The sequence below is a fragment of the Cyprinus carpio genome, chromosome A20 (genome assembly GCF_018340385.1).
Source record: "Cyprinus carpio isolate SPL01 chromosome A20, ASM1834038v1, whole genome shotgun sequence".
NCBI classification, from domain to species: domain Eukaryota; kingdom Metazoa; phylum Chordata; class Actinopteri; order Cypriniformes; family Cyprinidae; genus Cyprinus; species Cyprinus carpio.
In genome coordinates, this window is record NC_056591.1 from 2,874,228 (window position 1) to 2,889,562 (window position 15,335).

General features: G+C 36.0%; 1 protein-coding gene across 4 annotated transcripts in view; it reads right to left on the reverse strand.

Moving 5' to 3' along the window:
• The window catches only part of LOC109050311 (tyrosine-protein kinase fynb), a 73,591-nt gene that overhangs the window by 16,043 nt on the left and 42,213 nt on the right, over window positions 1-15,335 (reverse strand). For all 4 annotated transcript variants that reach the window (XM_042777373.1, XM_042777372.1, XM_042777370.1 and 1 more), the window contains exons 3-7: window positions 6,710-7,015; window positions 5,655-5,751; window positions 3,109-3,207; window positions 1,920-2,023; window positions 1,471-1,620 (exon numbers count right to left, since the gene is read on the reverse strand). In XM_042777373.1, coding sequence (XP_042633307.1) covers window positions 1,471-1,620; window positions 1,920-2,023; window positions 3,109-3,207; window positions 5,655-5,751; window positions 6,710-6,983 — 724 coding nt within the window. In that variant the 5' untranslated portion in view covers window positions 6,984-7,015. The remainder of the gene's footprint in view (window positions 1-1,470; window positions 1,621-1,919; window positions 2,024-3,108; window positions 3,208-5,654; window positions 5,752-6,709; window positions 7,016-15,335) is intronic.

Here is a 15,335-nt window from a genome sequence, read left to right on the forward strand (position 1 = left end):
TGATCCATCTTTCAATAGCAATCATTTTGTGAATCCCGCGTTGAACTCCCCGAGATTAGAGAAGCAGTCGTCAGTAGAAGGACGTGTTTGTGGGCGGGGTCATGTTGTTTGCGTCCGGCGAACGTAAAACATAGGTGTGAATTATGCAAATGTGTTACCCCATGATGTGTAGCCATCTCGGAAGTGGGATTCAAATTACTAATGACTCATTTAGGCTGTAGAGAGTCGATTCTTTATTTTGGGAGACAATAACTTTATTTGTAGTGCACTTTCAGCTTTACAACTTTGCACTACATACTGCACAAAAGGCAATATTGGAAATGGCATAATAGGGGCACTTTAAGTGAGTAATTCACTCCTGTTTGGTTTCATGTGATATTTTGATGGTTCTCCTGTAAAAAGTTGCACTTATAATAGGTTCCCAATAAAAAACAGAATAAGCATGCACAATGACAGAGTCCTAAAATGATCTCAGAGGCAGCTCTGAAGCTTTTGTATAAATTAAATGCCGCATCAGAGCGACCTTCAACTTTGTTGCAAATATATTTGTAAGTGCACATTTTTAAGCTATATATGCCACTGTAGATGATCACCGCCTGACTCTGAGCTGTTTGCAACACTGCATGGCACATATCTGTATATGTGATATTTTGCCCTGCATATGACTTATAGACAGAAAATTCTGATCATATATTTTTGTGGATCAATACAGAATCATTTGAGAAAGAGTCCTGATGCATTTCTTGAATTGATTTTCATCCACCCCGAGTTGTTACCTAGCTACAGTTGTAAACATCTGATGCTACTTTTCACATTTATGATACAGTTGTGCCAAATAATACAATGTGAAAGGAGACCGGGGGACAGGGGTAGGCAGTGGAATTGCATTAAGGTTTGGACCACTGCCATAACAGGGAGCATTACAAAGACAAACACAAAGCTCTGCTGCTGAAAGTGAAGGCAGTCAACAATGAGAAAGTGTTAAGCTAAAGCAAACATGGCCGCTTTAGAGTAGCTTTAACACGGCAATTGACGCTGATACACAGTTAAGTTCATCCTGATGATGTATTATTATGAGTATCTGTATGTTTGTTCTCTAGGCTCAGTATGGGAGGTAATGGAAGAAGCCAACTGCACACGCTATCTAAAATCCATATGACTCATAGATGCATTAACAGTCAATATGTTAACTGAAGCACAGACAAAGTACATCCTACTGACAGAGACAGAGAGAGAGCTATTCAGATGAGGGTTTTCTGACTGACTGGAGCAGTGCCGCCTCCTGTAGAGAGCTGCAAAAGCACTGTGAATGGCATTATGGTATACAACCATGCCTCTGTAACTCTAACAGACAGCCAAGTTAAAACTATAATTACTTTGAATAATTTTGCATGTCAGATCTGCAGCTATGAGACATGCGAGTTCTGTGCACTGGGTCTGTGGAATGAGAAGCGTGTCTATGCGTGTTACCCGTGTAATGCTGGACCAGCTGTTGAAGGGTCTCAAACTGAGCTCTAGTGGTGATGTAATATCCTCCACTGTCCAGTTTACGGATTTTATAATGTTTTACGTGGTCCCCCTTCACATCATCCCAGTCACGGATAGACAAAGAAAAGGCACCTGCCACACAGACACAAAACATAAGGGCTTTTGTAGTGCACTAATACTGTGCAGTGTGGTAAATAGTGTAGTTTATATAGTTTAAACTGTTTATGTATGAACAAAAAAATAAGGGTGGCTAAATGATGACAGATTTTAATTTCTGGGTGAACTGTGCTTAGAATTGTAACTGGAATCAGAATGATTAAACTCTTTATGGATCACATCCCTTAGCACAGTAGATATTATGCTGTTATGTGTTGCAGGAAACTTTTGTATAACCCAGTTAATGATGTAGTACCCTAAGTGTAGTTTATTACCTTTAGTGGTTTCACTCTCACGGATCAGGTAGGTGCCACGCGGGTTCCCTGTGGAAAGAAGCTGCCTTTCTGCATCCTTACGGCCCAACTTTCCAAAATACCAGCTGAGAGACAGAGAAAGAGGAAGAAGGCCTTTATCAAGTCCACATTTTCTTGATACTGTTAATTAAACCGGGCTTGTTTGGATCAGTCTGTTTATATGACAGATTAAATGCATTTCTGAACATCTACCACATTAATGCATAACATTACAACGATATCTAGAAACATATGTAAACTTGATCACAAAGAAGGGATGGCTGGGAAACGTTTTTACAGATGTATATGTAAACATGCAATTTGAGGGGCCTTTCATCAGAAAAATTCAGAAAACATCTGCAAACAACATAATGATATCATTAATACATAGTGTAACCTAGGAAACTCACTGGAGAAACACAATAATTAAAAGTTTTGTTCAGAGCAGAAATGGTCCTGTTCTGTTTTAAATTTGTGTCTGAAAGACTGTGTGAGCGGTTTTGTGTTTGTGTGTGTGTGCTAAAACATTTCCTGAAGAATAGTTTTCAGTCTGATGTGTCAACATTTAGCCCAACCAATGGTGGTCTCTTCCACTGGGTGGGACTACATGTTTGTTAGGACAACAAAAGAGGGGGAGTGACTAAAAAATATTTTTGCAATTTCATTTGGTTTCTATTTGGGCATCTGAAGTACTGAATGAGGGCGAAACAGTTTCCAGTGCAGATTTCACTCATTTTGATCAGTCATGTGAGTTTGCCACACTGACCGGAAGCTGCTTGATTTGAAAGTGATTTCTGTGTGAGATTTCTGTGTTAAACATATCCACACTACTGACAATAGACAATAATTTTTTTCATAAAACTTTCCTGCAGTTTCTAATTTTCGCACATTCAGGCTTCATATATGGTTATGCTTTTTGGGAAGTGCCTTTGTAATTTGTCCCAAACAACAACACAAATGTTGCTTAGCAATAACAGTCAAGAACCACCCTGTACTGTGACTGTATCTGGATTCATTTAGAGTGAGCCGAGGTTTGTCATGCATCCTTCTGAGAGGTCTGTGAGGTCTATTTTTTAGGAGTGATTACAATTACATCACTTTACCCCCACCCTTAACACGGGCAGTTATTTCAGTTTGACATACACACACAAAAAAATCATCCGATACTTACTCCTCAGCCTGGATTGAGTCCACTGGGGCCACATAATTGCTGGGAATGTAGCCCGTTCCTCCTGTAGTGAGAGATCGGGCGTCCCACCAATCACCCTCACTGACACAAACAGACAAAAACAGAGAAAAACACACATACACACACGTTTTCTTCATGTCATGGCAAAACTTGAGAATTTCTTTTAGCAGACTTAGTAGTCCATGCATCTGTCCCTCCGTATGTTCATCCATCTGTTCATCCAATGCCTCACTTCATTCAACTTTCCGTTCATTCATCCATCCAGCAACCATTCATAAGTTTGTCCATCCGTCTTCAGTATGTTCTCACTACAATGTAAAACTCAACACACCCTATACACAGTTTTACCTCTTCACACACACAGAAACAAGGTATTGTGTGAAAGAGTGAAAGGTCAGAGGCAGGTGTCACTATCCATTCCTTTGTTTAGATGGACCAATAAACAGAAACACCACAAGAAATAGAGAGATCACTGCCTATCATCTGATCAGCACTTTTGTGTATGTCCCTTTTATTCAATAATGCTCTACTCTCTCTCTAACATGCCCTTCATGTAATACCCCTCTCCACTAACCAATCTCTTCCTCTCAAATAGCCCGGCTACTTCACACCAAATATCATTTCCAAGAAAAGCCTCTCTCATCTCTCCAAATCTTTGTGTCCACTTCCCCAGACACACACACACACACACACACACACACACACACACACACACACACACACACACACACACACATACATGCACTGTTATCATAATAATAGCACAGCTTGAGAAGACATGCTGTCTGGAGCGGAGCAGGTTATATTAGCACCAGCAGAGGGCGATCTATTGTTACACACTCTGCCAATGTACAGAATGGAATACCGCCTTACTACTTTCTAAGTTGCTTACTACCTTGCAGCAAAGTCTGTATAGAATTCAAAATTTTAAGTTAAGGAGGTAGGATTAAAACATTTATGAAACACGTTTAACTGCTTTATGTGTAGTTTTAATAAAATATGAATCAATATGAATCGCCTTTAAACAAAAATGCAACCCTTGTGAATAAGTGTGCTTAATTGTATTACATGTGGATATCAAATCTTAAGTTTCTATTAAAATAAAATGCAGATAATATAATGAATCAAACGGCCACGTAAGTGAACTTAGTAATAATGTCACATTAAAAGTTTTACTTTAGAGAACATTTTAAATAATTGTTTTAATAATAATTTAATATGCTCTGAAGAAGTACACTTATTTGATGTGTTGGCATATTAAAGCGCATGTAATGGACCTACTTATAATTTTAATTGTAGTGTTATTTTATGTTACATTTTAAGTTCATATATTTAAAATGTACTAAATTGCAACTTAAAATATCATTTATATATATGAGATACAAGTTTCAGTAGAAATGACACTGAATTTTAGTTTATCATCAATGTTTGTCAGAACACTCAACAGTAGGCTTTAACCATATTTCAAAGAAATTAGTAATAATTAAGAAATTACATATAAACATGTACTTAAATCTTATTTATGTGGGTCAAAATTCACTCTTAAGTTCAACTATGTCTTTTAATATAAATTTAAACCATGATATATTTCTATGCAATCTAACAATGCATATGATGTGTCCTTTAACATCTCTATCTCAACTCATTACTTGATTGGACACCAATTAATCTAACAATATTTATTTCCAACATGATAACTGGACACCATTCGAGATGATCCACTCATATGTATTAATTAGGTATGTTGTTTATTGTACAAATATTAATAAAATCCAAAATAAAAGTTTTGTTTACATAATATATGTGTGTATACTGTGTATATTTATTATGTATATATAAATACACACACATGCATGTATATATTTAAGAAGAATATGTTATGTTTATATATTAAATATATTTATATATAATATAAAATATAAGAATATAAATATATAAATGTATATACATGTAAATATTTTCTAAATATATAATTTATGTGTGTGTATTTATATATACATAATAAATATACCCTGTACACATACATATTTTATGTAAACAAAACTTTTATTTTGGATGTGATTAATCGTGATTAATCATTTGACAGCCCTAGTATTAATGGAAGAAATTATAACACTCACTCTGCTGGCTGTAGGAATAAAACTCCCACCTTACAGTTAGTTTGTTTATTCTAGAAATTGTATTTGTGTTGGATTGACCACCCTAAAAAAACATTTTTATTTAACACTCTCCCATGGCAATTCATAACTATTTTACATTTTTGGCAAATTGGTGTCTAATTTATTAGAATTCACACAATTTCATTCACAAGTTATTGTATGATCTTCTCATGCTATTTATTTAAATAGTTATTTCACAGATTTCTGTTTTTCTTCATTCAAGACTGAAAATAGCGGTCTGGGGGTGTTAGGAACACGGCTGTTGAGTGAACTGACTTGCCTTAAAGGGACAAGATTCAGTTTAATTCAGTAAGTCGTGAGCTAGTATTCCATTTCGAACATAGCTTATGTTTCAGGTCTTAGACTTACGTGCTGTTGATGATTTGAAACTTCTCTCCCTTCCTGAAACTGAGATCATCTTCTGTACGTGCCTCATAATCATAGAGAGCAACAAACAGTGTCACGCCTGAGAGAGAGAAAAAGAGAGAAAGAGACATCAGCATCATGAAAATTAAGAATAATTTAAAGCATACTTTTATCCTGGAAAGGGACCAAAAACATTTTGGTCTGTGGAGGCTTTCAGACAGATCAAATGACATTCAAGATTCCTGCATTTAGGGCCTGCAGGAGCCATTTCAAGAGTCAAGACTGATTCAACTGTTTGAATATTGAAAATTAAGAATAGTTTAGAGAATAAGACCTACACACCAATACACAGAATAAAATGATGTCTGGACTCTGGTCTTTAAGTATCCTAAAGCAATGATCTAAAAGTGACACCTCTCCCCTCGGGATGTCATAAACAAAGCTGTGTGGGATCGGGATGGGAACTTTTGTCCATTCTGGTACTGCAATGTCATCTTAACTATGTTGATTTCACTTTGCCCGTAAATGTGTGCCTCAAATGACTCCCACGACGAGACTTGAAAAATTTGGTCATGACATACTAGACCCAGAGTAATGGGACACAAGCAAACAAAACCCATCATTAGATAGAACCCCAACCTAAAATCTGTCATTAAGCACATATTCAGTAGGACAGGGATGTAAAACACTCAACCTCAGCCGGCTCACATCCAACACTTAGCAGTCTGATGATTCAAGCCACAGATCATAAGTGATAACCCATCTTTAAACGGTCTTTATAGATCATGGTCGCACAAGATTTTAAAGGATAAGCTGAAGGTTATTGGCAATTTGTATGTATGTATGTATGTATTTGCAGCGTACACTCTTAAAAAATAAGTAAAAAGTTCTAAAAAAATAAGTAAAAAGTTCTTAAACACTGTTTTCTTTTTTCTTCTTTTTTAAGAACATTTTGTTTAATGAAAAGTAAAAGGTTCTTAATGGAAACATAGATGGCAAAAACAAATAAACAAAATAAAAACAACAACTTTATTTTTAAGAGAAAGAAAGTGTGTTACCTGTGCCTCCTCGTGTGCGAAGCGTTCCTTGCTGTGTTGATGTGTTGACCCCTCCGAAGACTGTCACGCCCTGCGTGATCCCAGCACCATGGAAGTTGTTGTAGTTGGGGATAGCGGTGACCCCAGTGACCCCGCTGACCCCACTGAAGCTGGGACAATACTGTGGTGTGGGTTCGACACCATATTGATAACCTACTCCGCTCTGAGACAAGCTGGTGTCCCGGTCCTCGGTTAACTTAGCAGCCTCTTTGTCCTTACATTGCACACAGCCCATCCTCTATGATCTGACTGAGGAATAAACCACCCCTGTGAAGACAAAGTACCCTTTAGCTTACGTGTGAACTGAGTGTAATGAATAAGTGTCTAAAAACATGAGATTTTACCTACATTTCCGATACAATTAAGTGCACTTTTTTCACAAAGGTAACAACAACTAAAAACTGTCCAAAATTTCTGTCTTTTTTTATTTTATATATATATATATATATATATATATATATATATATATATATATATATTAAGAACTAACTTAACACAAAAAAGTAATTAAGAAGGATAAACTAACTCCCTCTTTTTGGCAAGCTCCTCTTTTGGGGAGCGCAGGAAATTCACTCACTAAAGCACTATAGACACATGCAGAGAACGTGTGAGCATGTGTGTGTGAATGTGTGTGAGAGTTCTTCCGTTCATCAGTACAGGATTTTAAAACTGCGCTCGGACGTTCTGCCCATGATCCATCAACTGCACAAAAGCTGAACTGTCTGACAGACAATAAACTCCCATCAGGAAACTTCAAGATCTCTTATCCTCCCTCCAGAAGATCCTCACAGTGAAATACAGAGAACAAAGACCTTTGGGAAATAGAAGTGTGCCTAATTCTATTGAATGTGCACTTGTGGTGTACTTCAAATCTTAAAAGTATGTACATACATACATATGATTATAACTATGAATATATATATATATATATATATATACACACACACACACATATACATACATATATAGTACTTGCAGATAATATTAAAGACATAAATGGCCACTTAAGTGTAAAGTTCATTATTATTATAGGTACTCTTTTTAAATGTATGTTAAAGTGTACGAGTAATTTACCAAAACCAAAATTTTACTTAATATTTTTTTTTTTTTAATTAACGTGATTTAGGGGTGGGCGATATGACCAAAATCTTATATCATGATATGAGAAATTTTATATCACAATAACGATATATATCTTGATATAGTTATTTTTTTAATAAGGTTTTTTTTATATTAAGATCTTTGATACCATATAATTTTCATAATCCTTGTCACCAATGTCGATATCAAACTAATACAAGAAAATAATACCAAAAAAAAAAGAAAAAAACCCAGGCTCACTGGAGATACATAAACAGTCAGTGATGAAATAAGAACAAGAAACTAATTACAAGCAATGGGACAAAAAACTAAAATAAATAAGAAATACATTGTGTAAATGAGTTAGTCTTCACTGTGTTAGTTATATCCATCTATCTGTATATCCATATCCATATATTTATATATGCATCATTATTAGCATTATTTATTTATTTATTTTCTTCTTATTCTAGTTACAAAAGTGATTTAGTCAAGAGCAGTGAGAGATTTTCTCTTACTGTTGTTTGATTAACATGAATGGCAGACAGGACGAATATTGGACAGCTTCCTCTTTAAGACTGAAGTCCGGATCCAATATACTGTTACATATGCGCTTTCTCTCGCAACTGTTTACATTCCCTTAAGACCCAAATGACTGTGTTTATGAGGAAACTTGCAAAGCCGAGCATTTGGATGCATATAAGTGTTTATGTAATCGTTCAAAGCCAATAAACTGGCAAAAATGCTCACGAGCTCTATTAGCAGCTGATGCGCGGCTTACACACTCCTCTCACACAGAAACAGAGACAGCATGCACATATAGCTCTGTTGTTTGTGTTTCAACGGCCTAAAAGCAGTTGTTTTAAACTGCAGTGCTTAAAAACGCGTGCTAACATTATGTTTTCGTGACCACGTGCACTGCAACGTGACGTGTGCGTGCGCATGCTGTTATTCACCCGTCTGCCTGCATCCCCTTGTAATGCATGTAAGACTGTCGTCATTCAAATGATGAAAAAGTATTGCCGTAAACCAGGGGTCTCCAACCCTGCTCCTGGAGAGCTACCATCCTGCAGATTTCAGCTCCAACCCCAAACTAACACACCTGAAGCAGCTAATCAAGATGTTCAGGGCTACTTGATAATTACAGACAGGTGTTTTGGAGCAGGGTTGGAACTGAAATCTGCAGAACGGTAGCTCTCCAGGAGCAGGGTTGGAGATCCCTGCCGTAAACAATGTCTTTTGCACAGAGCCGGTGCCAGCGCAGCACTGATGAGGGGGCGGCTGAGGTGACGAAAGTGGCCGATTACATAGCATAGAGTAATTTTGTGGGCCATTCATGTATTTGTCGGACCGATATTACTACAACTATTAGAATACAGGGTTCACACATATTTTGGTCACGGGGCAAGCCAGTGGAAGATTTTTTTACATTTTTTTTAAGTGCAAGGTCTAGAGACTTGTTTTAGAAGCTAAAACAAGCGACGCCCCCTTACGCCTCCCCGTGGCGCCGGCCCTGATTTTGCGGCACCACGAAATAAACGATAGAGCATAATATGAAACGATAGACTTTTAATTTTGTCCATCCGATATATATCGCCATATCGCCCAGCCCTTACGTGATTTGCTTTGATATTTTATCTATTGCAAAGACAATCAGACAATAGTAAATTAAGAGTCCAAATACTTTTTAGTGACACTATACACACTAATACTGCTGACAGTATAGTAATATCAATAAACACTAAGAAAAGAAAAAAAAAGTTTTGTTTATATTTTACAAGGTTAAATATTCTGTTAATTTAAGTAAAAAAATAGCTGATTTACAAAGCAGAAGTATGGATGGAGTCTGTGCATCAAGCGAGTGCAAAATGTGTCACATTCAAGAAACATACAGCAGAGTCCCATTTATGAAATAGGGATATATTCTGGATATATTTTTTTTTTAGTGTATAGTGTTCTGTGTGATATAAAAGATTTTAGAGCTATATCTATATAGATCTGGACAGACATTAATATGGATTTTTTTTAAAGAACAGTCTGTACTGACATTTTTTTTTATGAACAAGATGACTGAACAAAACATTAAACAGGTTCTCCCCACTCAGTGACACACCCACTGAGAAACCTGATCAAAGTGCTCTAGTTATTGGTGATTCTATTGTACAGAACGTGAAAATTCCATTCTGGACTGACTTCGCCAGTCGGAGATCACTAAAAATAACATTAAAGAGGTGTGTGAACTTGCAAGTACGATGTCAGTCACTGTAATATGCTCTGGTCCCCTCCCTGCTTACCGTGGTGATGAGATACATAGCAGATTGTCATCACTCAATGGCTGGATGTCTAAGTGGTGCCCGCAGAATAACATAGGTTTCATAGACAATTGGAAGTTTTTGGGGCAGACCTGACCTGCTAAAAAGAGATGGTCTTCATCCCTCCTGGGGTGGTGCCGCTCTTCTCTCCAGAAATATGGCACACAGTCTTAGAGTTTGTACTTGACTAACTGGGGCCCAGGTCAGGAAGCAGACAGACTGGCTAAACCGACCATCTGCTAGCCACCTCACGCCACAGAAATCAGTTAATTCTCAGCACACAGAGACTCTTTCACAAAAAAAAAAAAAAAAAAAACAAGAAAACAAAACTAGAGGTATTTCGTATTGCTTGGCGGGAAAGTACACTAACCTACAGAAAAGCATTAAAAATTGCTAGATCTGATTATTTTTTGTCCCTTTTAGAAGACAACAAACATAACCCCAGGTATTTATTCAATACGGTGGCTAAATTAACAAAAAATAAAGCATCACCCGGTGTTGACATTTCCCAACAGCACAGCAGTAATGACTTTATGAACTACTTTACTTCCAAGATCGATACTATTACAGATAAAATTGTAACCATGCAGCCGTCAGCTACAGTATCGCATCAGATAGTGCACTATAGATCCCCTGAGCACCTGATACATTTAATTGATGTTCTTCATTGCTCTGCCAACTCTCCAAATTTCAATAGTTGTGCCAAAAGTGAAAACGCAAGGATCTCAGTGTTCTTAGTTTTGACAGGAGTTGCTCATCTTCACCTGTATCTCACAAACACACACAATGAAAGATAGCGTGAGAAAAACTCACTGGGTCACTTTGGATCCCCCTGCCCCGGTTTTCTCTCTTTTCCCTTTCCATTTCTCTCAGTTTCTCAGTGATATGGGCCCCTGCCTCAGCATGTCTCCTGTCCTATCACTCTTCTGCTAATCAACAAAGCTCTCTTTCCATATCTTTAATATTCGTCTACCGCTGCCATGTATAATTCATGCCTTGCTTGCCCTTAAGCAGAACCACCTGAAGACTTAACAGGGATAGGACTACTTCAGATATAAAAACACTGACTCGTTAGTCATCAGGTGATGTTTTCACATTAAAATCATACGCTTTCCTGTTAATTCAATAAAATGTATGGGAATTCTAGGGAATACCAATATGGTAGCGTGACGGCTTCACTTTTATGACATTATGAGTAATCCAGTTCTCTATTATAGATCCGTGGTTAAGCCCACATCCTCTCATTTACAGTTCCAGAATGCCCATAAACAACACACAAACCGCTCACTGCAAACATGAACCCACAGCTCTTCACAGGATTTACTGAAGGTACGGAATGTTTATCCCAGGGAGTCAGTCACTGGAAAAACGTGACACTGGCGACATTCTTAAAAAAAGATATTACATTTCTTCGTGCATGTTTTACGAAAATGTAAATTGAAATGTCCAATGAGTGGGGCTAAAAGGTGTTCAGTTTCATCCAAAACAAATGAAAGTGAATCTGGCAGTTCAGAAATTAAAAGAGTGTAGCTAAAAGGCTTATGCTCTATCACATTTGAAAATAACATACAACCTACGCTAAACCCCACTCAAAACCTAACCAATATTGTTAACAAAAGTAATCATGAGATAAAAATACATTTGCTGAAGCAACAATGTCATTTTAACTTGCTTTAAAAAGTCTTTGTGCTCTTTTATCATGACTTGTAATGATCATCAGGTGAGCTACTGAGCAAGTTTACTACGTCAGAAAAGCCATAAATATAGAGTTGGTATGTGATGCAAACATCAGAATGATAGAAGTGTTTTTAGGTCATAACAGCATAGTGCAAGGAAGCTGGTGTTTTCCTGTGAGTAGTGTTCACTTAAGCTGGAATCTGTAGTGAATTGTATGTAGAGTTTTGCAAAAATGTAGTTTTCAATGAGCCTATGTTATCTGTGAAAAGTTTGTTTAACAGAGGACACTGCATGGGTTAACCCAACTTTAAACTGCTTTTGCAATGCAAATCCTTATACTATTATTTGTTTTAAAAATGACATTTTAAATAGCAAATTACAGAACTGTGAGGTAACTGTATTGTTGCATCCCTATATGCATCCCTTTGTCACCCCTATATGCTGACAAAGCTACTTAAATTAGGGTCTTCATAAGTAGGGTTGGGTATGAAACCCGGTGGCATTTATGACCGGTATGTACCGGACCGAATCAGAACGCAGGATTCAGTGCCACTTAATTGAAATATTTGCCCTATGGTGCTCCGAAACAGACGTACGAAGCATCATCACAGCACATGATCGCTTGTTAAATTATACTGCATTCATGTAGTGTCAGAATAATCTGAAAAAAGAATTTCCTGACTGAGAAAATCACGTGAATACATGTCTGAAAGCTCCAAAACATCTTTGTTGTAACATTAATGTCAATGTTGTTTACACATTTTGACTTAAAAGCACAACTCAAAACATTTCCATCTTCTTTTTACTCAGCTACAGCGATAGCAGGCTTGACAGGTTTTCACAACAAAACCCACCCGATTGCTACTCAAAACTAGCCCAATCGCATTCATGTAAAATACATGTTTCTGGCAGGATTCCTCTGGTAAAATTCACATGCCAGGGGCTAAATATCACGTTATCGGCATCGCTTCAACACACGGACATGAAAAACAACCCACAGCAACAGTGTTAAAGTGTTAAAACTGCGGACTTGGCAACACTGAGTGATTGTGATGTCTATAATAGTGGTTTCCTGGCGCGTCATGAGTTCTATTACTTCTGTGATGCATATGTGGAGTTTCTGCGTGAGGGCACCTTCTGACGTCCAGTATGAATGAAACAGACATTAAATGTGTTCATAGCACTCAATATTAGCTAATTCATCCTATTTTGGGCAAAATAGGAAAAATAATACTTCTCTCAAAAGAAATTTGAAGTAGATATATGATAATCCATGTTTTTTCCAGTGTACAGGAGATTTTTTATATTATTTGTTTTAAAAAAATCACATTTTATACAGGAGATTTTTAAGGGTATTTTTTGGGCCTGGAGAAGTTTTGTCATGCCCTGACATTTGTGCTTTTGTTCAGTTTCTTATAAATATCTAAATGGAAAGTCTAATCTCACTGTAATCAGCACAAACTAGGCTATAATAATATGTGAGCAGCATGTATGTACATGATTGTGTTTTTTGAGAAAAAAAATGTTATGCGTGGTTAGTGAAAAACTAAAAATGTTAAATCACTTGAATAAGGCAATAAAACACATACAGAAAATTGGTTCCCAGATATTTTGAGAACTGGAGCTTGTAGCCTAGAATTTTTTTTTTTCTAAATGATGTGAAAATCATCTTGTTTACTCACTTACAGAAAAAACAATATATTGATTAAATTTTCTAAGACACTTTTTGTTGGTAAAAGTCATATGCGAGTAGGCGCGTCAACTATCATGAATTCACACCTGAGAAGACAAAGGCCTGCATAATGAGCTGCATAATGAGCCATCAGTCAGCTGTGTCACTGAGAGGGATGAGTTACAAGAAAGAATGTGAGGACAAAATAAATCTATATAATTTTATGTTTGTAGTTTATTTAGAATATATTTAATTATCCCACAACATAATTTAATATTCACTTGTGAGTGCAGTTAAACAGTTTATTAGGAAAAATCAAAGCTGACTTTCAAACTGAATTTTTTTGCATCATTACTCCAGTGGGACACAATCCTCAGAAATCCTTTTAACAATCTTATTTTCTAAAAAAATACATTTATTGTTATTATTATCATCATAATCATCATCTCATCATCATTATTATTATTATTATTATTATTATTATTATTATTATTATTATGTTGAAAAGAGTGAGATTTTTTTTTTTAGGTTTTTTAGGGGGATAAATTGAAAGAACAGCAATTGTTTACATTTGTTTACATTTATATTATTTACATCAAGCTTTTGTGGTACAGTGTATATTGTTATTGAAACTTCATAATTTTCACTTGATATACATTTAGTGAATTATAGTTTGGAAAAAGTCTTTGGAAAAAGTCTAACTAGTAAAATGTTTACACGTTATGTGAAAACTAGTACAAGTATATAAATCAATAAAAAGAGACTTACTCATGTTTATGATCTCTGCTGAATAAAGTGCTTCATTCTTTTTTCTGAGGAAATCCAAATCCTCAAACCACATCACATCTTTTTGGGGTGAATTATGTCTTATTCCTCTCATCGCGAATCAAACAGTAAAATAATATAAAACTTGAAGAACAGTCTCGCTGCGTTGTCTTCTGTTGTGTGGGCGTATTCAAAAGCCGCGCGCTTCAGTGAAACATTTGAATCTCAAAATAGCAAATCACAGAACAGTGAAGTAACTGTATTGTTGCATTCCAACCAAGAATACTGACTACTTTGCTGTTATTAGTACTGTAACTGTTATTTAGTGTTAAATTATGGCTTAGGTTTGAATTTATGATGTAAATTTGATGTGATTTGTTTTTACTTGTATTTATATATTTCCGTATACATCAAACTTTTAATATATTATTCAATTTAAAGGTTTTTTTTTTTTTTGTTTTATAAAAAAGCCGTTCTTTAATGTCATACACCATCATTTTGTGTCTCTTTTTTAAGTATCGTTTAGGCACCGGTACCGTTTTAAAAGTATTGACTTGGCACCGGTATTATAAAAACCCCAAACGATACCAAACCCTAATTAAAAGTGTAATGTACTGTAAAATGTTGATGACACTAAAAGAGTCTGCAAAACTAATCATTGTTTGCTAACACACAGAAGCCAAAAGAGATCATTCATCATTATTTGAGTGTCTTCTTTGTTGAGATCAAGGAAGGTAGTGTATATAATACTGACTAGTTTGACATGATAACTTTTTTTTTTTTTTGTGTGTGTTTTTTGTTGAGTTATTGGAATGTTGTTTATATATTAATGATTAGTTTCTCTCTTCCCTTATCATTAAATCAATCAGGATTTAATTAAGAAATTATTTATTGTGTTTTTTAGTTTTTCTGTTGCATCTAAATTGGTATAAAGAATCAACAAATATTACTGCCATTAACATTGACTTCTGCAATGATGATATCGTTACAACCCTATTTTCAGCCAAATCATAATTTACTAACAGAATAAAATTTTGGTCATATTGACTGCTCCTAGTGTGTGGGTGCTATTCACACAAAT